This window comes from Accipiter gentilis, chromosome 5, assembly GCF_929443795.1.
Source record: "Accipiter gentilis chromosome 5, bAccGen1.1, whole genome shotgun sequence".
Classification (NCBI taxonomy): Eukaryota; Metazoa; Chordata; class Aves; order Accipitriformes; family Accipitridae; genus Astur; species Astur gentilis.
Genome location: NC_064884.1, coordinates 36,424,873 through 36,452,073, shown reverse-complemented (window position 1 = coordinate 36,452,073; position 27,201 = coordinate 36,424,873). Strand labels below are relative to the sequence as shown.

Here is a 27,201-nt window from a genome sequence, read left to right as displayed (position 1 = left end):
TCATAATTTATTTATCTCATTATTTAATCTATTAAGACTTTAGATGAAGGCTACGCTCAAACAATTATCTGTTTTCTAGGTTGAGGTTCTCACTCAAATGCTTTTAACCTTCATCTATAAATCAACTTGGAAAGAAAAGACTTTAGGGGACACTGTTTCTCTCTTGTGTGTTGCCCTGGCACAAACCCTATGTGCCTGTCCTAGGAGTGGATGCTCTGATCTGTAGCTCATCATCAAGTGAGGCATGCTAGTCCCAGCCCACAGTCCCAGTGCATCTCCCACATTACCAAATATGTGACCAACACCTGCCACCCATGTCCAAGAGACTGTAGTCATCAGCACGTGAAAAGCAATCACCTAGCCCAAGGCAGCTACAAAAGTATTTCAGACTCAGAATTTGAGGGAAAAGTATGACAGACACCAAGCATCTGTCAAAAGAAGTAATTTTAATGTAGTCCCTTTGTGGCCATTTACTTCCCACCCAATTGCCATGAATTATTCCAATATCATGCAAAGCATGCATTCTTTTTCTGCCATTTCAGTGAGACTTTTTTCAAGATAAAGATCTTTAAGTTCCTGCCAAACTGACTTTTGAGCAACTGCCACAGCCTCATTATATACCACTAAGCCTTCTCTTCCAGCACAACTCATGAACAGTCAGCAAAAACAGACCAGAGAGTGGTACCTCTCTCCACCAGCCCTTGGGTATCAAATCTTGGCCACACCAGTATACTCTTCCCCCCAAAAAATTGATTCAGTTATGCATAAGACCAGAAAATGCATTTTGAAAATAAGATTTTCTCTGTTACTGATATACGTTTTTAGATACACAAACATACATGCGTGTACACACAGTCACCTGCTCCAGGGTTAATATGGTAAAGATATCATGTAAGTAGCTGGGCAGTTTATAAACCAATTTGCTGTCAAACAGAATGAGTAAAATCTAGATCAGATGTAAATATTTATACTAAGACCAAGAAAAATGATTGACAATTCTCAAAATTTGTTTTACTTCTCTAACAGAACTGAAAAAGAATGGATCAAATCCGTACCGTGTGTTGGGCTTCAGGTTCTCAATTGGCAAATGAGTAGTCCCTGCAGTCCTGGTTGACCACTTATTCTTTAAAAAGTCATCATAGGATGCACTGTAAACCAGATAGCCTGTAAATGGGAAAACCAAATAGTTGTGAGGATTCTAAATAAATTTGAAATAAATGATAACCCTAGGTGTCATGGTAGGTTTTATGGGTAAAAAGGAGTGGAAGCATCTTTGAATATGAAAGTGATTCAATGCCTAACTCTCCTAGAAAATTCCAGGCTGCAAGAATTTCCTGCCATTAGCTAATAATGATGGAGCATTACATCAGAAGATGGTACGCAGGTGTGAATTCTGATTTAAAACACAGTGAAGGCAAAAAGATTCACTGTTTTAAGTGATACACAGACTGTGCAGAAACTAATATACTTAGAAATGCCAGGGTTTTTTGAAAATAAAAAAAAGGCACACAAACTGTGCTCAGTAAGGTACTGAATCAACAGCTGTATTTGCATGGAAAGGTTTTGGTAGTGGGGGGCTACAAGGGTGGTTTCTGTGAGAAGCTGCTAGAAGTTTCCCCCATGTCTGACAGAGCCAATGGCAGCCGGCTCTAAGACGGACCCGCTGCCAGCCAAGGCAATAGTGGTAGTGCCTCTGGGAGAACATATTTAAGAAGGAAAAAAAAGTTATGGGACACACAGAAACGGCAGCCAGAGGGAGGAGTGAGAACATGTGAGAGAAACAGCCCTGCAGACCCCCAGGTCAGTGCAGAAGGAGGGGAGGAGATGCTCCAGGCGCTGGAGCTGAGATTCCCCTGCAGCCCATGGGGAAGACCACGGTGAGGCAGGCTGTCCCCCTGCAGCCCAGGGAGGTCCGTGGTGGAGCAGATCTCCACCTGCAGCCCGGGGAGGACCCCACGCCGGAGCAGGTGGGTTCCCGAAGGAGGCTGAGACTCCACGGGAAGCCCGCGCTGGAGCAGGCTCCTGGCAGGACCTGCGGATCTGTGGAGAGAGGAGCCCACGCTGGAGCAGGTTTTCTGGCAGGACTTGTGACCCCGTGGGGGACCCACACTGGAGCAGTCTGTGCCTGAAGGACTGCAGCCTGTGGGAAGGACTCAGGTTGGAGCAGTTCATGGAGGACTGTCTCCTGTGGGAGGGACCCACGCTGGAGGAGGGGAAGAGTGAGGAGTCCTCCCCCTGAAGAGGATGAAGCAGCAGAGCCAACATGTTGATGAACTGACCCCAACCCCCATTCCCCGTCCCCCTGTGTTGCTGGGGGGGAGGAGGTAGAGAAAATTTGGAGTAAAGTTAAGCCCAGGAAAAAGGGGGGTGTGGGGGGAAGGTGCTTTAAGATTTGGTTTTATTTCTCATTATCCTACTCTGATCTGACTGGTAATAAATCAAATTTTCCCCCATGTCAAGTCTGTTTTGCCGGTAACGGTAACTGATGAGTGATCTTTCCCTGTCTGTATCTCGACTCACAAGCCTTTTGTTATATTTTCTCTCCCTTGTTCAGCTGAGGAGGGGAGTGATAGAGCAGCTTTGGTGAGCACCTGCCACCCAACCAGGTCAACCCACCACAACAGCACTGAAGAATGACATGCTGTGGGACAGACACCACATAGCCTGTGCCACCTTCTCCCTTCTTGACCATTATCACTGCTTCGGCTCCACCAGCTCCCACCCTTCTGCCACGGCTGTCAGCCACAGAGCTGGGTGAGGCTCCTCAAAAACTGGACATTAGCACCAAAGCAGTGGCCTTTTCCAATGCTTACTTCAGATCTTTTGGGTCCACTGACAAACAAGGCTTGATTAATTTCTAAAATACTTTGGTTATTTACTCCAGTGTTTTTCCAGCAACTTTTGAGATTCATTCTTGAAGTCAGTTGGGCTTCAATCTGGCTCTCAAAAGGTCTAAAGACATTAAAGGAGATCTAATTTAATACATTTGTTTGACATATTCTCCATCCCTGAACCTTGCTTGTCAGACTGATGTTTGAGCAAAATTTCAGCAAAACAAGTAAGCATAGCCTGGGCTACAGACTCCCCTGGAGATAATTGACTCTGGAACATTCTTTTCCTACAAAAAAAGCAGGCTAGAAGACCGCCAAGCCAGAAGCCCCTCTGCGGGCAGACTGTTCCTGTAGCCATGTTCACAGCCAGGCAAGACCCAGATGAGCCCCAGCCACACAGCCACCTTTGCTTGGAGCAGACTGAAGCTGGGTGTGAAAGATGCTCCAAAGGCAAGCTTGGGAAGTGCCTGCAGTGGAGCTGAGGGCACTACCTGGGGGCAGAAGTGCTCAGTTGAGCAAAGTGCTATCACAGCTACCATCCAAGCAAGAAGAAGTGCCTTCAGAACTGCTGGCACAAAATCAGCGCCAAAATCTTGAGACATCTAGACCAACATGGGCTGGTTGGTCTGGCACTGAGGGACAACAGAGGGACCTTTCTCATCCCTCAGAAAGTAGCTCACCTCCCACAGAAAATTGCAGAGGAATGAGAACTTCATGAGCCACTGGCTCAGTTTAAGGTAAAAATGGTCATCTAAGAAAACCTGCCCCTTCCCCACCACCCCATCAGGAGAGCAACCTCAGGAGAGTACCTGTGACCATGTCTCCTCGAGCAGGTTTGGCCCAGTCCACGATGACAAAGGAGTGACAGCCTTCGACTGCCACGACAGTGATGTTGTGAGGGGCTTTCAGGGGACGCAGATCTTTCTCTCTGAGGTCGTTAGGGATGATTTCATGGAGGCTCTCCACTTGGAAGTGCTCCAGAGCCTCTGTCAAGGAGCAGGGGGCTGCTGGATCTTTGTTGAGATAGGTCACATAAGGAGCTGGAAGAGACAGGGAAGGGTGGCGTTTGGTTAGCAGCTTGTAGGTACCACAGAGTAGCGCACAGGCTGGCAACTTCCAGTCAAGTTTTGTGATACATTTTTAAATTCCTCACCTTCCAGCCCAGAGACAGTTCACTGCTGCCAACCAAGCGTGGCTCGCGCTCAATTTGATTGATGAGCTGGGGGAATGGGATGCCAATATCCAGGTCTACCCCAGGCTCGCAACTGTACCCAATTATGCAAAGACAGAAGGATCGCCTTTGCTACGAGAGGCAGAAGAGAGCAGCCTGACTGCAGGACCCTCCGCATGCTACCTCCAGCTGCTCCGGAAGGTAGGGTGAAAATGTCACCCAAACTCTCTGCCTTTCCACACGTGGGAACAGATCCCTGCCAGGGCCTTAGATCGTTCAAGACTTTACAGGTCTAAGTGGTTGATTTTTACACAAACATCCTGAAGCAACAGGATTTGTTTCCTGAGTGAAACAACAGAGGGAACAAGAAGAGTAATTCCAAGGTAAAGTCCAACCAGGTTAAACGAAGGGGTTATTGCTGTGGTCCCCTGGGTACTAAGGGACCAGGATTCATGAGTCCCTACCTTGAGGCATGCGCTCCCAACCTGCAACTTCTATTTTAAAGGCTTTATACAGACTGGAATTGCACTTCAGTTCAGGAAAAGATTAAACCATCTTTTTATTGCCTTAAAAGTCACTGTAACATTCAAAGTAAGGACTATAAAACTTGCTTTGGAAATGTTTATTCAGTTGCAATAATACAATTCATTGAAATGGTAATATTATTTCCCTAGTGCCTTGAAATGTTCATAAACTAACATTTCTTGGTTTATCTTATTGGATTTCATGCCCTAAAGGAATTTTTTCCAGATCTTGCAATGAAGTTAATTTTAGCCTCTCCAGCTAAATGAATCAAGAAGCACTGTCAGTGAGAGAGCCGAATAGAAACATCATGAAATTGTTTGGACAGGGAAACTGAAGATGCACTGGAAAAAGTCTTGGCATATATAAAACCAAATCTTTTACTCCAGCCACACAGCTCCACTCTAAGCCACGTGAAGTTTGTGGATATTGGAAGGGAAGGCAAGACGAGTCAAAGCTGACTCTCCATCCCCTAAACTCCCATCTGAAATGCCAGGTGAGCCAGCAGCTGACCTGACCTCAGTTCAAATGCCAGAGGTTTGTAAAGGGCTGCAGCAGGGGGGACTGTCACCAGCCTGGGGTGGCAGCTGGAACACAGTGCCCTACCACCTCCAAATCCCTCTGGTCTGGCCCCCAGCTGCTTCTCTGACAAAGAAGCAGAGCAGCTCCGAAGTCAGAGCTGCAACACCTACCTACACACTTGAGTGGCTCACGTACACAGGAGCCAGCCTCATGTCTCATGTAAATGTATTGGGCGTTCCTTCACCAAGTTCCTTCTACAGAGCAAAGATACAAAGAGCAAAGTCAAATTTACCTCTCTTGGTTTTACTTTTTGGAAAGTTTGTATACAAAATACCATTCATCCCTTGACTTTGAAGCATACCTTTGACATACATGCTTGTGCAAGGTGGGTGAAATCACTAGAGCTCCATGGGTCAGTGGAAAAGAATTAGGTCCCCCAGAGGAAGACGCACACCTACACGGAGACTTGCACTGATTGAACTACTGGTGTAAACTTAAAATGATGCAGTTGAGCTGAACTGGGCACCAGAGTAGACACACCTGCTCTCTTACTGACTTCAGCTAAACTGAACACAATGCAGAATACAAAGCAGAGCACTCACACTGAGAAGAGTACAAAGAGGTTTGCACTGCTTCAACAAAACCGGTGTGGGTCCGCACATAGACATGCAAGCATTGAAGCTACAAAGTACTGCTGTTTGGGTTTCCCAGGTGGCAGTCCTTACAAGGACCACACACTAGTCTGTTGGACATATTTGCACAATGGTCTCAGCCTAAGGCCTGACCTTGCTAGAAGAAGAATTCTTTGCAGCATGAGTAGTAAGCTACATAAACCAAAGGACATCCTTACCAGTGAACCGTTTCTTCCCAGCAATATCATATTCTGACACAGGGCCAGTGCCAACAACACTTGTCTCCGGGTAGACAACTTCCAATTCTGTCGTCGTAGAAGCAGTGGTGGTGACCGTGGTGGTGGTTGGTGGCAAAGTACTCTCAAAAAACTCGTAGTCTTCAGAGGAAACAAGATGAAAATGTTAGCTTGCTTCGTTATTTTGGCTTAATTATGAGAAAGGAAACATTTCTGCAACCAGCCACAGTTCCAAAGGAGTGCCATGCACCCTGCCCTAGCTGCTGCACCCTCCTTAGGGGCCTCTAAGTCAAGGCTGGTCACACCTCAGCCTTGCAAGGGTTTCTACCAAAGTGATAGACAGCGAGCACAGCCTTTGCCTTAGAATACTGGTGGTGTTGCTGATTTAGACCTCACTCACACAGGTAAAAAGGATGACAATAAACAAATGTATTCATACAGCAATATCCTGAATGGACTTTGTCTGTCACCTCCCCTCACAAACCCCAAGAGAAGACAGCACAGTAATTGAATCCCTGGCCACAGCCCTCAGATGCCAAAAGAAGGAGATAAGGGAATGAAAAAATGGCTTTTTAAGAAAACTCTGTGTTATTATTCTAAAATGCTGGAGCTGGTTCATACTGCTCTTAAACCTTCCTGCAACTTAAGAGGCATGGAGCCTTGTACTTGCCATTCGTGATCCGGTTAGGCCCATGACGGAAGGCAAACTGGCCCACATGAATCTCCTGATATTCAGTCTTCCTTATTACTCAGTCCTGTTAAATCTACTGCTCTTTGAAAAGCTACTCTGCTACCACATTGACAAACAAAATGAAAGGAAAGAAGCATTTGGCATCCCTGCCGTGTCCTTATACAGGCTGTGGGACTTGGCTCATGGCTTTGAGCGTTTTCTGTTTAAACTGCTAAAGCATTTGTTTTCTGCAGGTGACCTGTACCTAAGGGGAGACCTGGCAGAAGACCTGTGCACTGAAGATATTCCACTTTCTTGGGGATGTAAGGAACAGGGGATGTAGGACTTGTGCAGTTTTTAGTTCATCCTCTCCTCTCCACATTCTAAATGTTGGCCTCAGTATGAAGTGATCAGAATAAAAAGCACGTCTATGATATCTTCCTCGCAGCTGCTGCACTCTCTTTTCAAATGCTTTTCTGTTGTTGGTTTGACTTAAGATCCCAGCACTGCATCCACACAGGAAAAAAACTTTTATTATTCTAGAGCCATAAATCCTACTAAAAAGCTTTGAGTTTAACAGAGGTCTGTACTCATCTGCTTTAATATGTGGGGGTAGGAGCAGGAATCTGAGGATTAAAAGGAGCAGAACATCAGAAGTCCCTGATGGCGCAAAGTGAATGCTAGTTCCAGTAACTGAGGCTTTGCATTCCCTATGCAAACGTATAATTAAATGCTGAGACTTGAGGCTTCCTCTTCAGCTAAGTTTTGTGTGTCCTGGATTATAATATCAAGATGGCATGAATATAACTCTGCAAAAATCTTTCCCTCTTCTCCTTTTATCTGATTTCAAATCTCTTTGATTTAAATTCCACATGAATTCAGCAGATTATTTTATATGTAGGTGATCTCATTCAGTATGAGCATGTTTTATAGTCTAAATGCAGACTACACATCAAAAAAAGACCAAAAAAAAAATATATTCACAGTGCTGTGGAGTGCTAAAAACTCACTAAAGTATTTCAAGTTTCCAGGGCTCAGACATTATTTGGGTTTTCTATTTTAGAAGAGTTCATTGACTTTGGGCTGGAGTTAGAAGTTGTACCAGAGAAAGTAAATCTAGGCTTGAAGCGGTGACTGTATGACCAAGCCCTGAACATTATTTATTTCCACAATGGGTTCCTGTTAGATTGCAGGACCGATAGAAAGGGACTTTCACGTTCAGAAACAGTTGCCTTTGCACCCTTGCTCTTCACATGTGACATGGGACTCTGGAAAGCTTTTCCAGCTCACCACTGCTTGCTTAAGCTCCCATTCACCAACCTGCCCCCTCGAACCTAATTCCAAAGAAAGAAGACAGGGAAAAAAACAATCCCAAACATGCCACATGCAATAGACTTTTACAGTTAAACAGTACCATCATCATATATCACATATGCCTCTGGAGTTGCTGTCACATCTGAATCCAGTCCTGAGAACGTATCTATTGAAGGAGAAAGAAAAAAATGCTATAAGAATTCAATGGTCTCATCCCTACCTTCCTAGTAAAACACTTCTGGAATAAAGTTCAAAACAAAAATCTTTAGCCACTTGACTCATAAAGAAATAAAATAATTGCCTAGTTTATAGATAACACAGTGACAGTCCGCTCTGCATATTTAGAATAACAGATGAGTAGCCAACTGCAGTAGCCAGGAGTTTTGATGGGAGAAAATGGGTTCAGGGCTGCTACTCAAAATTGAGAGTAATGCCCCAGGCCGCAGCAGCTCTGGAACAAAGGTAGGCTGCCAGCAACCACGTAACACTCAGGTCAGGATTTGACAACATTTTATAGTCTCAGGAGCAGCAAGTGTGAGAAATTTATATGCAAAAAAACAACCAAGAAATTCAGATAAACTGAAAACTTCTTTTCAAATATTTTTGCAGGGGAATAAAAATCAAACAACCCACAGAGCCATGATATTTACAGACTGTGTCTATGCTAGCAAGTAATGCAGCCCAAAAGAAATGGATCTGTAGAATAAAGTAATTGGTGATGGATTTTCCAGGGTTTTACTTTGCACTAACTCTAGTCTGATCCAGTGGACTGAATGCCCATTACAGGTTGAGGCACATACGTGTCTATCCTGAAGCACTGCTTCTGCTTTAGTTTCATCCAACAGGAATTCAGTTTGTGCACAGCGAGATTGCTCCACAATGCAAACGAAAGCATAGCAAGAAGAGACGATTGTGAGGTGCACACCAAAACCACTCTCCTGATCCACCCCAAACACCAGTGCAAATGCACCCACAGACTTCTGAGATGCCTATCCCTACATATCATCTCAATATCTCTGCAGGTCATGTATCCAGCACCAGATACATCAACCATCAAGGACCTCATCTTGTGAATCCTGGAGGCTTCCCTGCACACTCTGAGAAATGCATTTCTCAACATGTTATTCAGGGAAGCCAAAGAGTACACAAAGCTCAGATTAGCCATGAAAAGCAATGCAAACAAAGCAAAAGCAATTGTGCTGGAACCCACTGCAGGTACAATCAGAAGTCTTCAGTGAAATGCTGGGGCTGGGGAGGTGCCAGTGTGTGAACAAAGACAAGACAAAGACAGCTTTGACCTCAGGATACTACACAAAAACTATGTTCCCGTAACATTTGATATAAAGCAACGTTATTTTCACTAAACCAGTAATACGAACAATGCAAAATTTCAACTGCCAATGTCCAATAGTTCACAAATATACTCTGAATTATACCTTTTCATTTTGAAGTTTGTTTTTTTATTTAGAACCAACAATTATTGTACAAGACTGATTTTTTTTCTCCTACAATAAATTTCTCTTGAATACAAAGTAGGGATTTTAATGCCAAAATAAGCTTTGAAAACACAGGAAATGGGTTAATTCTTGTCACACTTTCATATAGCAAAATCTGACATTTTCTCATGGTAGACTTCTGCAGCCATTCTTCAGGAGATCATCCACTTGGAAGCCACTTGACTCCTCTGAAGGTAATCAGTGACAAAGTAGATCCTTTGCTGAATTTTGCAGATCTTCTTACCACAGTTGGCCAGCATCAACCAACGTCTGTGATGTATGTGCTTACCTTTGACTACATCCAAGTAGACAAGAGGCTCAGATATGCAGAAATTTGAAGTCCTTCATGGGCAGATTTCAACTCTTTCACACCTATTAGCTAGTCAGCCTTTGGCCTATGTACAATCCAGCAAAAACAAATTTTATTTTCTATTTTTGTACTTGTTCAGTCTCTTCTGCTTCGCTGTCTGTGCTTCTTTAGCATTAGCTGTGGCATGGTGATGATAGGGGTACTTCCCAAAAGACCTTATAATCTTCTGTATGTACACCAGCTGCAGTTCTCCAGCTTGCTCCATCACCCTTCGCTGCAGCTCTTCAGTGAACCCTGCCTGTACCAAATGAGGCTAAGTCTTGCTATGACCGCTCGCCATAGTCTTTTGGCATCTGTAAGGACAGCAGACTGCACAACCATCACTTGATTTTATCACATGTAACGTGTGGTTAAGGCTCCACCTTTTTTTTCCTTGTGAGTTAATGAAAAAAGTTTAGCTGATTTCACTGACAAATCACGCTTGTGTGGCCAAACTCCCTCTTGAAAGTTAAAGACTGCTGAATCTAGTGAAATGTTGACAATAAATTCTGCTGGGTTGAGCAAAAATCCTGCCAGAGAGTAAGCGAATTTGCCAAAGCTTAAGTAGAACATTTGGCGGTGGGTTTTGGCTCTTGCAGCCCCCGTCTGTTTGTGAGTAAAGCACTTAGCAACAAATATCAAGCTTTGGCAGAAAAAATATTTCTTTAAATGATCTGGTGTATTTTCCGGACTCAGATTAAAGGGAAAGACAACATAAAAATATGATTTGGAAATGGTCAAGGGAAAACTGCATTAAATATTTTGATAGCTCAAGTAGAAGTTGTTTAACCCTCTTGAAATAAACATTGCACTTGTTAAACAGAAACAGCCATCATTAAATAAATACCACAAAGATGCTTTCTTTTCAAGCAAATTCCTCTGCGGAACAGGCAGGTTGTTTTGCTGTGTTTGTCAACTGTTGAGGAAGGTCACCAGGATGAAAAAAAAAAAGAGAGAGAGAGAGAGAGAGAGAGAGAAGATCAAGAAAATCCTAATAATTACTCTTCAGAGAAACTTTCATAATTGCCAGGTAGGGACTAATATTGCTCAAGCTATATAGCAGGTAAGAAGTAGAAATCCAGCACCATCTTGTCCTTTCAGTCTCCCACTGTGACGCATTTGCAGACATACTGTTGAAATGCCAGACAGTTTAGGAGTGACTTAAGGGCCATTCCCATTGAACACGCAACCTGTGTAAAAATCTAGTTTTCATTCACGCCTCTAACAAAGTTCAAGGATTCAGCAAGCCCATCTGGTAGAAAGCAAAAAACCCAAGCAGAATGTTTTTAAATATTCATAAAATCACATGAAAATTCCCCAGCCCACAACTCTGCTAAAAATAATACTGCAAAGCTTTTTGTTGTTCAGCTTCTGGAGCCCACACTCAGATTAACCCCAGACATATTTCATGAACTCTTACTGTTCTTGTAATATGTATTCTCAGAAGAGGTCCTTCAGGTCTCAAATAGCACAGGCCAAAGAGAGGAAGCATTACAGTATATAAGCAACATTTAATGTAAGCAAAAGGAACTGGTGGGAATGGGAGGGACTTTATAAAAAATCATGGTCCCCTCTAGGCAACTTTGAAAATACCAGGGTGACCATATATAACAACATTTGTAATACTTTTGTATATACAATTAAGAGCAATGAAAGCACCAAAGGGAAAATCAAAAATCTTCAAAGAAATATTTAATGATGATGGTCATTTTTATATACATATGTTTGTGTGTGTACACATCCATGCAGATGTACATATGCATGCACACTTCTATAAATACACTGTCAAACATGGGGCTAATTGTTAGATAAATATTAACACTATAAATCATTGTAATTCCACCTGTATAAGGCACTAACATCTCTGACTCATTACTTACCCAGGGTAGCTGACAAGGGAATTTTCAGTCTTCTGCTTCTGAGATCCTTTCCAAAGATGTCATCCTTAGACTCAATGTGAGCTGCTGAAGCCACATCTTTCCATACCTCTACACTCTTCAAAGCGATAGTTCAGCTCCCTAGGCCATGGTTACATGACCTACTTGTAAATCTACTTCGGCTTCAGAGATACAGGTGTATGGGGGAAAGGTATGGGTATTTCATTACCCATTAAAACTGGCTACTGCAGTTGGCAGATGTCTGACTGCCAACCTGTTGTTTAGGTTATGGCCATGCTGCTACTGCCCATTTTTAGGCTGAGTTGGGGATTACCCATAAATGGAAAGGATAACGACTACCATGGGGCTCCCTGATCTGGTTTTGCAAAGTAAGCAGCTAACTGGTTTGCAATGCAACATTCAGGGGATGAAAGGGTAAAATATGGTAGGAACAGGCTCAACGCCCAAGGACTCTAGTGCATTTATATTCGTTTACTTTGGATTTCAGTTTGGCACCACATCCTAAGCTTGTACAACTGCAACAGGGAAATAATGACATGCACCGACACTGTTTTATATTTTCAGGTGAGAAAGAAATTAGTGTACAACTCTCTGTCTCATTGTGCAGAGCCAGGGCTGTCCTTCCCCAGCTTCATCCGTGCTGTGTTACATTCCTGCTAGACAACCTCTATCTCCGAGGGCTGGCAAGAGAACGGGAATCTGATTTTGCAAAAGCTGGTTCCACCATGGCTCAAAAGAGAGACTTTTCAGAATTTATTGTAAGAAATGAACACAAAATAGACAAAATGTATATGGCCTTCAGGTCCTCCCCTGGCCTGAACTGGAGTGAGGACTTCTTTATATGTGAGTGCTTTAACCACAAAACTGCTGCCTATACTTGTGCTCACGTGCGTGAATATATGTGACAAAGCTGGATTCAGCACAAGAATTTTGCTGAAATCAACATATTTCCAAAAACTTCAGCTTTGGGCAAAGCTGACATTTTCCAGTGAAAACTCTTTAATGCCCAAACCCTTCTTCAGCTGCTCTCATCTCAGCTCCTACCTTATCACACAGACCAAAATCTTCAGAGGCAGATTCTTTCCTGCTTTACATTTGCGTAACTGTGTTGTACAAACAGCACAACCAAAGAAGTTCAAACACCACAAAAGGAAGTTACCTTCTGCATTGCACTCTGGCAGGCCATCGAATCCCAACAGCAAGTTGCCCTCGTCATCGTACTGTCCATAGGTGCCTGGAGGACAGGTGGGGGGTGGTTTCTCAGTGGGTGGTACAGTGGTGGTTGGTTCAGGAGTGGTGGTGGTAGTTGTAGCAACAGTTGTTGTAGTGGTTGTAGTAGTAGTTGTCGTAGTTGTTGGGGGTATTGTTGTAGTAGTAGTTGAAGGCGTGGTTGTTTTCTTAATCATTTCAAGACCAATCAGAGGTTTCCCTCCAAGGCTTATTATTGGTTTATCCTGTGCACTTGCTACAGGTTTACTAAATCTGCCATGTCCAAACAAAGGTAATCCATCAGGACTCACCATTGGGGCACCCTTTTCATCTAGGAGAGAAGAACAAAACCGAAAAATCTCACCATTAATCCATTTCAGCCTCATATCATGGTATTCATTAACAGTAGACAGCACGAGCACTGAGAGTGTGATTACAGCCTCCTGTGACTAAGCTGACAAGGAAGGTTGTTATCTAGGAAAGAGCCATGGCTAAGGAAGCTGGAAAATGGTTCAGAAGAACCTCAGATGAAGCACAATGGTGTTCACTTTTATCAGCTGTTTGAAAAACACTTCTTGGGAAGACTGCAGCGAGGTTTCACTTCAGAAGCACAATGCGCAGACAGTGTCTGCATTTAATCTAAGTCAGTCTCGTAACTGTTGATGAAAGGTATGATGAATCCATATTCTGCTCCTTAATGTCAAACATGTGCAAGGAAAAACTGGGATAAGCTGGTGAGATGCTGTCACTGCAGATAAACCTTTGTGCCAAATTCTGGATACTGCAAATATTCATGCTAACCAGTTTAACAGCAGGCACTGAATTTGCATTCAAGAGATCTATACAGGTGGACTGATACGCAAACAGCAGTGTTTTCACGATCACACAGAGGTGGATTTTTACTATTTGTGGTCAGTTTCAGAAGAAAAATAAAATAATCGCATAGATATGACTGGTACAGTGCTAGAGGTAGGGAATAATTATTTCTATGTATACAAAGATATAAACAAGCATCGATCCTTATTCTGGCTCAGTTCTGCAGTCCCTTCTAATGCTCGTACAAGTGACATGGACTTGGGTGATTCTTGCTGCCTTGTCCTCTGGAGCCCACAGGATGCCCCAAAGCCTCCCCAGGTCCTGCAATGTGCTGACTTCCTGATGGAGACCTAAGGTACAAGCAAGTTCAAATGGCTGGCATGGGACCTGGGGATGCCTGAAGCTTTCTACAGCTCAAAGACTCGTACACCATGTGCACAAAAACTGTAGATTTTTTTCTGTAAGAAGGAAGCTGTTACTTACCAACAATTGTGCGTCCATCCCCTCCTAATTTCACTCGGAGAGGGTTGCCTTGGGAATCTTGGAGGTATTTTCCTTCAACATTTAACACTAGCCCTCGGTCAAGATCTACAATCTAAAAGCAATAGATGGACTCAAGTTTAGCTAACACAAGAGGAGGTGAAATGAAATTTCACAGCAACAGAAATCCTGGGGAAATTCACATGCTAATTCTGACGTTCAGGGATAGCTACAACACCCACAGACTTTTAAAATCAAGTCACTAATTGTATAATAATCACTGAAAAATCACTACTGAAGAAAGCAAATCCCCATGATCTGGGGTCCAGAGTTGCACAACAACTATATGTGTATCGCCTACTGTAGCTCTCTTGTGCAAAGGAGCGACTCCCTTGATTTTCTTGGGCTGTGCAACTTTTAAGGTGGATTCCTGTAATACTGATTTCAGCATGACCCTGAGCCCTTTTGAAGACAGGATTTAAAAGTATGTCTACTAATAAAATTTTTTAAAAAAAATAAAAATTAAACTGGTTAATTTAGGTTGAAACAGCAGTGAAAACAAAGTAGCTAAGACTTTAATTGGTGTAGGAGACTGAAGAAAAGCCTCTGTCTCATAAAACAAATCTGTCCAAGATCGTAGATTGAATTCAAGAGGTAACTGCAGTTAAAATCCAGTCCTCATTGCTATTTCAACCCAAAATAGCTGAATTGTATGCTGTTTTAACCTGAGGTAACAGACACTGAGCCACAGAACACAAAAATGCAAAAAGGTGTTAAGTGCTGGGAGGAAACTGGGAAGAGGACATGAGCAGCAGTTCCAGGTTGGTAAGACAGACTTACATTTGGTGCTGGGGAAAAGACTGTAGCAGGAGGGACAGTAGATCATGAGATCAGTCTCTGGAGCCCTCCAGGACCCAGATGTTGACACAGATCCTCTTGTGTCACCTTCACAAGGTGTTCGTCCTGCTTGCAGCAATGCCCTTCTGTCGTGGGGTAGAGAGAGATGCCCCATGGCCTCCCAAGGACCTTTCTAGCCCACTTTCTGAAGTCTATTTAAAGGGCTTTGGGCATGCTTCTCAAGATGCTTCCCTTGAATGCAACACAATTGATGCACCTTTTTATACTCCTCTAATGCAAATCTAAGATTGAAGTGGCCATAAAATAAATGTCTTTATGTGTCATACTGTGTGTGAGAAGCACTACTGATGCCAGGGAGGCTGGTCATAGTCTCCTACTGCCCAGCATTTGGGCAAACACACAGGAAACACCAGTTCCTTCCTTGCGCTGGTTGGTTATAAACTCACTGGAAAGGATTTTAAGAAAAGGTCTAGGCATGTAGGCACCTAATGGGGCTTCCTATCAATGGCACCTGAACTTTTCTGAAAATACCACTGGAAACATGTCTGTACGAATGGTAAAATGCTTACAGATACCCACCTATGTGCATTTAAAGCAGTGACACTTATGGAGTAACTTTACATTTCGATACTCTTGCTCATGAGCTTCTCCTTGGAGTGTGAGTCTGGGAGAAGCATTGCTGAACACGTCTTTCACAGCAGCTATCCCGGGCAGTCCCCACTCACACTGCACAGCAGACAAGCCCTGAGTCACTGGGGAGCGTAAGTGCCACTGACTTTGAGGAAAAAATGTTTCACTAAATTTATGGGAGCAATGCTATAGCTGAAAATTGAAGCCATCAAGCTTTAAATCAGACATTTAAAATGTTCAAATAATGAAATGCAGAATTTGTCATTAGATTTTAATGGAACAGTAGAAACTAAATCACCAAGTATAACCTCACTTTACAGCTTCATTGACTGAGGGCACTGTTCTCCTTTCTTTTCTTAATGAAAATGTAAGTACAATAAAAGGCCAAAACATCTTGAATTTGGAGAGAAGGTCACCCTACCCACTTTGTTCCTTGAGGGCCATTGATTACTCTCTGTCCACTTGGTTTTCCATTATTACCAGGTATTATTTTTCCATTTCCATTTTTCGTTGTAAGATTAGGTCTGCCATTGTACCCTGAAAGAGAGAAGAAAACACGTTATTCTGAAGAAAGCTGTTCAACCTACAAACCACATTTTCAAATGCAAAGAAATGCATTTTCTAGACGTAAACAAGAGCAGAGAGAGCCCTCACCACACTTGGCAAACCAGGCATTTCATTTCTGCTCGGAGCAACTGTTGTGACACTGTCAGATCCCCGCAGCTGACGCAAGCAACTGAAATGGTTTCTTCTGAAGAGGTAAAACACTCATGGTTTGTTTCTACCATGCTTATTAGGTCTCTTTATTCCTTCTTGTTTTTTTAAGAAAGCAGGGCAACATTTCTAGATGGCAATACAGCCATTAAAATGTTTGTGATCTTTGTAAACACTTGAGGAGTCGGGCTAGGGAAGAAACCCTTGTTAAACACAACCACTTGTTCAATCCTACCCTTATACAAAGCTGTAGTGACGAACTGAAAGGAGAGAGGATGAGAATTACCGTTATTTTTTTTAACCTGTAAAAGGAAGGACTTTCCTTCTCTAGCTGAAAAAACAGTGCTATACAGAGGCACACTCAGCTCAGAAGTGGAAAAGCGGTGGCACTGAGCTGTGGGCTGTCCAGTTCAGAGAGGACAGCAAATTTCACATCCCAGCTCAGACATTTGCCTCCAGAAAAATATATATAAATATACATACTTATATTAACTGAAGAAAAAAAAATCCATATAGATATTAACTGAACATTCCTCAGCTATTAACTTCCCAATTGCATGGCTAGCAGTAAGCTGGTATACAATCTCCATAGAGAAATCTATTATTCTTTCATGCTATGCATCTCATCCTCCACGGTATTATTTAAGGTCCACTCCCATCTTAAAGCTCTGCGAGCTGGTGGACCTCTACACAACACTGCGTCTGACTAAAGCATAGCAAATACAATAGCCCAGCTGCATGGTCCTCACTGTATAACACTGAGGCTGCATTGAACAAAACATTATTAACTACCTATAGCATGGAAGCTATTTACTAAAACACTCAGGAGACTCAGTACTATTTTGGATGTCCATGCATTGGAGGGAGAAAAAATATTTCTACCTAGCAAAGTCACCAAGACTGTCTGGGATTCTCCAGAGGTAACATAGGGAATCGATAGGTGACACATCTTGACGTGTAGTGGACCCTCTGTTCCACTACCCAGGGTCAGCAGATATTCTGCCAGAAAGCAAGCCTCTCACATTTGGGGTAAATCACAGCCATAAAGGTATTAGAGGGCCTGACTGTAATGTGAACAGTACTCAAGAGGAATGTGCAACCCTGAGCTGTCACCTAGAAAAAAAGAGGAAAGTGGCTTAAAAATTAATTAAAGGAAACAGCATGCCAGGACAGCATGAGGAAACATCTTTTTGCCTAGGTGTGGGCAAGGTAGCACTATATAACCTACAAAAGCCTTTTAGTTATCCATAGGATGAAGAGCAATATACCTGAGAGGCTGTCATATTCTGAGTACAAATGTGCTTTCAGTGAGCATTCAGTGAAGTCATTGCTCAATGAAGAACATAGCCCTTCTTCCATTTTAGTACCTAACTGTCATCTCATGGGATCCTGTGCTGACCAGACCGCAGGAGCAAAGGCCTGGGGCACCACATTACATTGATTAGGCAATGTCCTCAAGAACCGGGCTCCCTGAGAACCACCAAAATTAAAAGTAATACATTATACTAAATAACTGAACCTGCATTCTGATGGAAGGCTTTTCATCTAACCGCTTAGGAAAAACACAATTCAGTGGCATTACTACAACAAAGACAAGGTACCTTGTCTATAAGGAGGTCTAACGAATTGCCGTTGGGAAGGGCTCCGTAGCCTGGAGTTCAATAGCCGCTGGCGAGGGGACAAAGTAGAAGAAGAAACTGTTGGAGAAACAGTGTGTGTGGTGGTAGATGCAGAAGAATGTGGCCAGACAAAGCTCGGTTTAGATGGAGTATGCTTGTTAGAGAACTGAGTAATCCGTGATGCTATGGCAGAGCTTCCTGGTGATTCGGGAGAAGATATTTTTAATATTGGAGTTTTTTCCTTCTCTTCCTCTTCAGAGCTTACTTTGTGAGGTAGAAGAGTGTCCATGGATTTCCTTTTATTGCTAGTAGTGTCATCATATGTGTTTTTGTTACCTCTAGAAACAGAAGGGGACCATTTTGCTGCCAAAGATGTGGGTTTATGTTCCACTTCTTTCTGATCATATTCACTGTAATAATCGTCCTCTTCATTAGAAACTGACTGACGAGATTTAGATGAAGAGGAGGAAGGAACTTTTTGAGGGTGTTCAGCTTTGGACATTTTTGAGGGCAACAAGCCATATTTTTTCTCTGTTTGGGACACTGTTCTTGTAGCGACCCTTGAGCGAGTAGGTAATGAAGGACGAGCTTGTCTCAAAGAAGTGGATGACAACCTTGGATTATACTGGTTGTCTTTTCCTGTATCACTGGTAGAACTGGAATCTGGCTGAGTAAGTTTTGGTTTGTTGGAAGGTACCTGAGAACCTGGCTTCTGTTGCCTTAATAGAGATGGATTTGAGCCTCCCTGAGAGAAAGATGCAGGTAATCCCCTAGAAGAGGACACCTCTTCAGGAAACACAGAGCGGCTACTTGCTCTGTCACTGCCTTCTGTTACATCCTCATCATCATCTTCCTGCAATTCTTCGTTACTCTGGGATGAGATGGGAGACGGGAGGCGCCGGCCCCTTGAATGCAGTAAGGAAGGACTGGTTTGTGCCCTCTGTGGAGGCTCTGAATGGGAGGTCTTCTCCAATGGAAGATGAGAGGGGAACATCTTTTTAGGCAAAGATACACTTGGTTTTGATCGAGCAAGCACTTCTTTTACCTCTCGGCTGTCCTGTTCTTCAGGCTTACGTTTGGAAAGAGAAGACTGCAAAAGAGAATGCTTTTCTGGGGCAGCTACTCGACTTTGTTGTTCTTCTGAGTCAGAGCGGGCTGACTTTTCACCGTGTGTCTCTCTGAGGTGAGAATCAGAATTGACCTGAGAATTTCTTCTCTTGGAATAGACTGCTGAAGAAGACTGCCTGGAAGACGGTAGAGAAGGAAATAAGGGGGTTTTATCTTGTGAGTCCTCCTTATAATTCTTATCAACTTCCTTTCCATCAGATTTGGTACTGGTGGAAGGGCGAGAGTGAGGTGACGTGTGACCAGAAACAGCAGACCTCGATGAGACTGCCACCGCAGCTAACTTTGAATCCTTCCATGTGCGAGAACTAGAGCCTGAGGGAAGCCTTGTCTGCTGTGATCTAGAACTGGGCCGTCCTGCTCTGTCCTTTGCTTCTTCACTGTCAAACTCATTATGGCTACCATGAGCATGGGAATCTGCTGATTTGGAAGAGCGTTGATGTGAATGACCTAGAGAGCCAGACCTACTGGGATGGCTTGGGACAACCTCATGAGAGATAGCAGACTGCTGATTTGATGGTGAAGCCAGGCGACCAGGCTCTGAAGTTTTAGAAGACACTTTCACCAGCATGGGATCTGGCTTTCCTTCCACATTACCTGCAAGATCATTATTTTTGGCAGGCAGCGGTTGGGAAGAGGTTTTAGAAGGCACATTAGTGTTGCTTTGCCTCAGTTGCTTCGTTTCATTATCTGTGTATTTAGGAACAGACAAGGCAGAAGAGTGTTGTACTGATGATGGTAATGGTGCTGGTGGCTCACGTTTCTCTGTGCTCATTTGCCGTAACACATCTGATGTATGGGTTCGAACAGAGGTCCTCCCTGAGGCAAGGACAGGGTGAACTGGCCGACTAAGGGGTGAGGGTCTAACATTCCTCCTCTGATCCTGGGCTTTTGGTGGCGTCGTTGGAGCTTCTTGGGAAGAATCTTGATCATCTGTCACCTCAGTGGATTGGAGATCAGGCTTCAGCTCTCCTGACTTTCTAGAAGGTAACTGAGATTTACTTAGGACCCCTCGAGTCAAGATTTTATTCTTATATTCAGAAAGAAGACTCTTTTTATCACTAACATTAGGTGAACGAACAGACGACTGCTTAGAGGAAAGCGATGGCTGGACTTTTGAAGAAACAGAAGAAGTTTGAGAAGGAGATAAGCCAGCATTCCCAGGTTTTTTAGCCTCTGAATTATCTTCAATGTTTGTTTGTTGCTGACCAGCTGAATCCTCATGCGCAGCTGGGGGGGGGGAAAAGTGTTTATTCACAACAATAGAAGAAGCACAAAAAAATGACCAAGAGAAGAAACCAGCCAGGTAGCAAGAACAAAACAACTTATGAGAATATGAGACAATAATCACTGTTGTATTAACCAGCCTGTGCAGTCCAGCTGAGTAAGTTTTGGTTTGTAGGAAGGTACCTGTGTGGAATTATTGGGTAAAACTTAGAGCAATTAAAATCAAATATCTAAAAGCAGGGACTGCAATATCCTATCAGTGGTACCAAATTCTCAGCAGAGCTTAGTCATGTTGATGGCATGGTGCTGCCATTTGAGGCTGTGGCCCACATTTTTAGTTAACTCAGCAGATCTTCTGTCCCCGCAACAGCATCTTTTTGGCAAGAAGCAAACTCAGGGTGTAGTATCTGAGTAAGCCACTCTAAGTGACTTTCAAGAGTGGGAGTTGTCCGGAATAGTGCAACCAAAGAAAGACCCAAAGCATTGCATTCTTTGGCCTTTGGATAACAAAAGCACATAGTGTTTTCATGCAGGAAATAGAGTATGGTATGCATTTATTTAAGATGTTAAAATGTCCATAAAATGACCTTTTACATGCTGCAGAGTGACCAACACTTACCTACAAGCATCTCTTTGGACAATATAGTGATGAAAAGAGCTTATAGAAACAGTATTAAGGAAGTAAAATCCCACGGGTTAGATGGAGTACAGAGGAAGCTAAGTCAGTAAGAATTAATGTAACTGGGACCAAGGCAAGAATGGGCTACGCAATTGGTGCATAGCTTGGTGCTCACCTGCTGGGATGGCGACACTGAAGGCTTTAGACTGAGGACCTGGTCCCTTCCTGTTTGCTGCACGAATTTTGAAAATATAGCGCTCCCCGGCCTGCAGACCATCTATTATGGCTGACGTTGTAGCTCCAGAGTAGGTGATGGACTTTGCTCCAAATGGCTTGAGAGCCGGGGCGTATGAAAGAATGTATTCTGAAATGATTTGGCAGACGGTTGGAAGGAGGAAACTGAAAACAGTCCTGTTTCCAGCGGACAGACTGTATGGGTAGGATGAATTAGAACGTGCATTACTAAAATTAATACACTAGCAATGCACGCCGAGTCAACAGCTGGAGTATAAAGACATGAGAGAGAGAGATATACATATATATGTAGGTAAGTTGAACATTTGTCCACCTTAACAGACAAAACCAAATCACATCAATGACCTAATGACTGAGACAGAATATATTAGCTATACCTTTGTAAAAATACATAAGCAACAATGCCCATCAGAGTGAAGTGTCACCAAGAGGAGCCAGACGACAGCCGTGCGCACTTCAGAGAAGGTGTGGGGTCCATGAGAAAGTTACAGCACCAACTACTGCGTGGTTTGGTGTGCTGCACCAGGAGACCTTTTTTTGTTTCTGGACACCAACTAATAAAGGGAAAAAAATGAGTCCTCTGAAAAAAATCAAATGCCCTAAATCAGAAATAACAGAGGAAACCTACAAAAAGAAAATGTGCTGGAGGCAGAAAACATGTACTAACATTGCCAGGAAAATACACACTGTCCTACTATTTCTGGAAATCTAGTCTGAAAGACTGTGCAAATGCTAGGTATTGGGGATTGCTATGATCAGAATACCTGTGTTTTTACGGCTGATGAACCATGAGCAGGTTTTAGACTTCCCAAGAGAAAGAGAATTTTGAGCTTACTGATTCGCTACCAAGATATTTGCAATCAACAACACATGATCCAGAGAATATTCTTCCAAAACATAACTTGCTTACAATGGTGGACAACACACAATTGCATTGCTGACTGTAGCTATGTCCCCAGCAAATAAGAATCTTTAAAAATTTTCCTTTTTCACAGAAACTATTTGGAGGAAGAACAAATGGTATATTCACATAATTATTGTTCAAGACATCATCATTAAAATCAGGTGACATTATTCATTACTATAAATTACTTTCTTATCCTACATTTCCTTGACACAGCTATAATTGCACTGTACTAAGACCCTAGTCACACAAATGCAGCTCTGCTAGTCCACTGTGGTGAAACTCTAACAGCTCCAAAAGCCATATACTCATTCCTCAGCAGTGCTGCAGCCTGAGGGGCATCCCCATGAAAACACCAAAGCACTCACTTTAATCTTCGAAACAATATTACTGCAGTCAAATATAAGTGTTTCCAGCTGAGTCTTTGCTTAGGAGGGGTTTTAGCTGTAATCTACAGGCCAGTAGGTAAAATTCATGCCTGGGTGATTGAAGTTCTTATTCAGAAAAGATACTTCTACCAGGAAATAACAGCACTGCATATTGCCAAATGGTAGCAATAGCACGCCTGTCCAACAAAATCAAAATCTGACACAGTGCGCTTAACTACAGCCAGGGCCAGAGCGAGCAAAGCAAGGTCTTGTTGCCACTTCAGAAACTCACCCTGCTCTCATCTTTCAGTTTAGGATTACTGTGGTACCTGTGCTCTGTATTAGCTTTCTGTACGGAGAGAAATTTCACCCCTATAGCAGTACTTGTAGGCATGAAAAGGAGGCTTCCCACTATACTCCCAAGGACTGCAGGTAAGATCTCAGCCATGTGCAGGCTTCCTTTTCTTTTCAATCCTCTGAAAGAGGTGTGGGTATTGGACCAAAACAGGGTTTTGAAAATAAATTCCAAGGGCTGCCAGTTTTCTCTCTCTACACAAAGAAACACAATAATACTTGAGGAGTCACAGTGCCATGATGGGAAACCTCTAGAACACAACAACATCTTTAAAAATAGGAAACTTAATTTTTTTCTGAGAATGAGCCCATATTCATTGTGTTAAGAAATAAACCATGCACGGGTCATCAAAATAAAGAAAAAAAATCATCAATACTTTATATGCAAATGCATTTAATTCTCAGTTGAAAAAAAAATCAATGTATTAGAAGGCATGGTAAGCTTTGGATTTTTTTTGTTTGTTTTAAGATACAAAGGAGTTGCTTTAATTGCAGAGGCACTGGTGTAACTTCTGGTAACTCTCAGATGGTTACTGGAGGACATTTTCTCTCATTACTTTAATACGTGGTATAAATACATAAAAGGACAGGGTAGAAAAACAAAAGGACCAAAAGACAAAAATTCCATGTTAGCGTGTGCTATCAAAATGACCACGAACTGCTAATTCAGTAACTTCATTTAGCCAGTATAAATATAATTTTTGTCATTTATTTAGTTTAAAAATAAGACCTCTCCTGTAATACTTCATACTCAAGAAAAACAATTATATATTAGACATGTATAAGCATTCAGCCCTTGAATATCAGGTATCTTTAAAGTGATTGCCTTGGATGAATCATCTAAAGATCAGCAAACAAAAATGGACAAAGGGCTACAGACTGCTCAAAATTAGGAGCAGATTTGAAATTTCAGATAATGTCCCTGCATGACCCTACTTTAAGAAATAATATTTCTTGGACACAATTGCAGCTCCATTGAAGGAACTGGCAAGACTCCTACTGACTTCAAAGAGGAAGGAATCCCACCACTGCCCTGAAGAACACATAAAGTAGGTCTTGTATGCAGACACGGTACAGTTCCCTCCAGGCCAAAGGTTTTTTAAATCCTGAGATGCTACAGTGCTGATAAGGCACCTCCAGAAACTTGTGTAACTCAATCTTGTCAACCACTGGAGAACAGGAGTGGCCAAAAAAATCAGCCTGTTCATTTTCAGAGGGAAAAAGGAAAAAAGAAATCCCAGAAAGCTTTTTTTTTAAAATCATATGCAAATAAATAGCCACTGACAAATTAGCTTTATGACCATGTACAATAACACTATAGTACACAGGGCTTATGCGTGATATCTGTTGAAATCACTATTTGCGCTTGCTTCTTAAGCTGAGGCTTTCCTTCCGCGATTAGAAATAAACCACAACATAAACCCACTCACTTTCTTGGCAACTACCCAACTTTTCCTTCTTCACCTAAGTGTTACAAATCCTCTGGGAAACTTCCTTCTTGAGCTCCGTTTCGACCTGTTTATTAATGGAAGAAGAGGTAAGCATGCACACATGGCACGCTGGGAAGCTCTGTGACATCCCAGGCACAGGGTGACAATGGCTTCCCAGCGGCGGTGCGGAGACGCTGGGCTGGAAACAAGAAAATCCTGCTCGGGTATAAGCCATTAGCAAGTGAAAAAATCCTGGCACAGCCAGCGGTTCCAGCTGGCTGTGGAGTGGCAGTCTGGCTTTGAGAAGACCAGCTCCTTGATTGGGTTAAAAACCAACAGTGATGACTTACCTTTGACTTTTCCTTCACTCTCTGGGAGAGCATCCCAGGATGCTGCTACAGAGGTTGGTTTCCCCTTTAGTGGCCAAACATCCAAATTTTCAGGTGCGCTGGCAGGAGCTGTGAAACAGCCATATGCAGAAGAGGCAAGTAAGAAAAGTTGTCCTACACAGCATACACCTTTTGCTCCTTCTTCTCATAGCAGAAATTCCTATGTGGCCATTTCAAAGATAAAGGTGAAGAGCACACATGGCTCAGGGCCATGTGTGCCTGTATTACATCTCTCCATCAGACTCTTGTGGTGAAATTCTATTCCATGCTTTTAGGAACAGGCTGTCCGTACAAGACTGCTACTGTAGCTTAGCTAGAATGATGTGGTAATTTGGTTGTCATGGACCACCTCCCTGTACCAAAGGGGCCCCACAGCTTCTTCGTGCTGGAGGCAGGATTTAAATTTGCTGCCCACAGAGGGGGACAGCAGCCGGGCTGCTCCTCCCAAAGGAAGGGGCACACACAGCTGCAGGGGTCCAAGGTGCCGACCCATCCCCCAGAAATACCCAAACCATCTCCCTGTTCTCGTCGCACCGCAAGAGCAGCCCCGGTGTGCTCTCCGGGGCACTGCTGCAGGGATGCAGGCAGCAGCACCGAGGCTTTTCCCATGTCTCCAACCACTTATTCTGGCTTTCCCTGAAGTCAGGCCAATTTCACGGCTCAAACCCTAAGACTTGTGTTATCCCAAGGACCTTTGTATACATACCTGCCTCCGGGGTCCGTTGGTAAACAGACACGCTCCATTTGCCTTCCTTTTCTCCCTCCAAGATTTGGACGGCAAACTCATACATGGTGTCCGGCAGCAGATTCTCCACCAGCACCCGTCGGTTGGACACCTGCTTGTAATCCCACCTTGCCGATTCCCCCTTTTCCCGATAGCGAACACTGTATTGCCTGGGATCAGAAACACACGAAAATAAAAATTCGCGTGCTGAAACCTAACATTAGCAGAACCAAAGAGGGATGGATCTGCTTTCCCCTCAGCTAGCCTGCTGCGGCTTACTGGGGAACCTACCAAAAGGCAAACGACAAAACACCACCACCACCAAGAGCCAGCACCTGAGCAAACATTTGCGCATTCCTCTAACAGAGCCTGATTGTTTCACCCCAAGGGATGACCCGCTCTTCCCAGCCTCTTACTCAAAACACCTCCTGCCCCCGGGGGAAGCTGCAGGGCTTTCCAAACCAAGCCAGGCATCCCGGGGGGCTTCACACCACCACCTCACTGCCCCATGGCCATGAGCATGGCCAGACGGCTGGGAGCCCCTCGCTCCAAAGCAGCGCCAGCAGCTCGGTTCCCACGTGTCTGCCCAGATATCCGCTTCCACAAGGAAACTGGGAACATTGAAAACTACCGCTTCTCCTGCTGAGCCCCTCGGGGTGTTTCAGCACCAGGTTGCACAGCCCTTTGGTGTACCCAGGCTGAGCAACACAAGCCAGTGCTTTCAGACCTTTGGCAATTTCCAGCCCATTTCTCTGTTTATTTTGGTCTCCAACTGCTGCGGCATGCTGCTGCGAGCCAAGCTCTCCCACTCACAGGAGCCCCCGGCCTGCTCAGCCTCAGCTGCAGGGGGATTCTGGGGGGTCAGCAGGTACAGGGGGCACTGACAGGCATCTTTCCCATTGCAGAAATGCTTCCTTCACCCGCCATATGGGTGTCTCGAAGCTGTAGTCTGCTCTGACAATCCAACTCAACAACTCGCCTCTGTGGGCTATGCCCTGTCCCCCACCCCTTCTTTCCCCATGAACACATGGGGATTTGCTGACCATGGTGATATACAAGTATTTGAATAGTAAAATATCCCCAGTTGGTGCTGACAACATATCAGAAGGGATCTAAACCCCTGTAGTCCAGCACTTAGACCTCTAAATACTAGAGACCAGGGCGCAGGGAGGCAAGGAAGGTACATCACCCCACATCCACCCACGTCAGGTTTCTAACAGCTTCTCGGAAGCGTCCCCTACCAGCCACTGTCACAGGTAGGGATATGCAAAATCCTATGCCCTAAGCTAAATTATTCTCATACCAACTGTAATTAAATAAATGCAAAAGCAATCAGTAGTGCATTGGCGGCAGTTCGCCTTCAGTATGCATTCAGAAAAGACAGAGCTAACTACCTATTTGCTGCAACCTTCTGTTTTTCATACAGTGGGTCTGTCCAAGCAACGAGCACAGACTGAGAGGACATAACTCGAACGGTTATGTCTTGTGCCACCTCCACCTCTTCCTCCTCTGAAATAGCAAAACAAAATAGCGTATGAATAACAACATCGGAGTTCTCATTAAAAAAAGTAACTGTCTTCAACTGACATTATAATACGCACACAGCACAGATGAATAACAAATACAGCGGTAGTGGAAAACCAAGTATATCGATTACTGATGGTAACCGATGGAAACATCATTTCTTCTGTTAGTTGTCTGCTTACAAGACCAGAGTACTAATATATTCTGCAGTCCTTCAATATTCTATCAGTCCCCAAACTGTTACTTACAGCAAATGTCTTATTAACATACTGGCATTCATAGTCTCTGGCAAACTGACTGCTACAGCTGCCTGGA

At 43.5% G+C, this 27,201-nt stretch overlaps 1 protein-coding gene across 1 annotated transcript in view; it reads right to left on the bottom strand.

The window, feature by feature from the left end:
* Positions 1–27,201, bottom strand: part of FNDC1 (fibronectin type III domain containing 1) — a 74,560-nt gene that overhangs the window by 16,436 nt on the left and 30,923 nt on the right. The window contains exons 4-15 of the mRNA XM_049801629.1: positions 26,757–26,871; positions 25,345–25,532; positions 24,600–24,707; positions 21,114–21,302; positions 17,950–20,322; positions 16,056–16,171; positions 14,150–14,261; positions 12,801–13,181; positions 7,999–8,064; positions 5,897–6,055; positions 3,641–3,871; positions 1,056–1,164 (exon numbers count right to left, since the gene is read on the bottom strand). Coding sequence (XP_049657586.1) covers positions 1,056–1,164; positions 3,641–3,871; positions 5,897–6,055; positions 7,999–8,064; positions 12,801–13,181; positions 14,150–14,261; positions 16,056–16,171; positions 17,950–20,322; positions 21,114–21,302; positions 24,600–24,707; positions 25,345–25,532; positions 26,757–26,871 — 4,147 coding nt within the window. The remainder of the gene's footprint in view (positions 1–1,055; positions 1,165–3,640; positions 3,872–5,896; positions 6,056–7,998; positions 8,065–12,800; positions 13,182–14,149; positions 14,262–16,055; positions 16,172–17,949; positions 20,323–21,113; positions 21,303–24,599; positions 24,708–25,344; positions 25,533–26,756; positions 26,872–27,201) is intronic.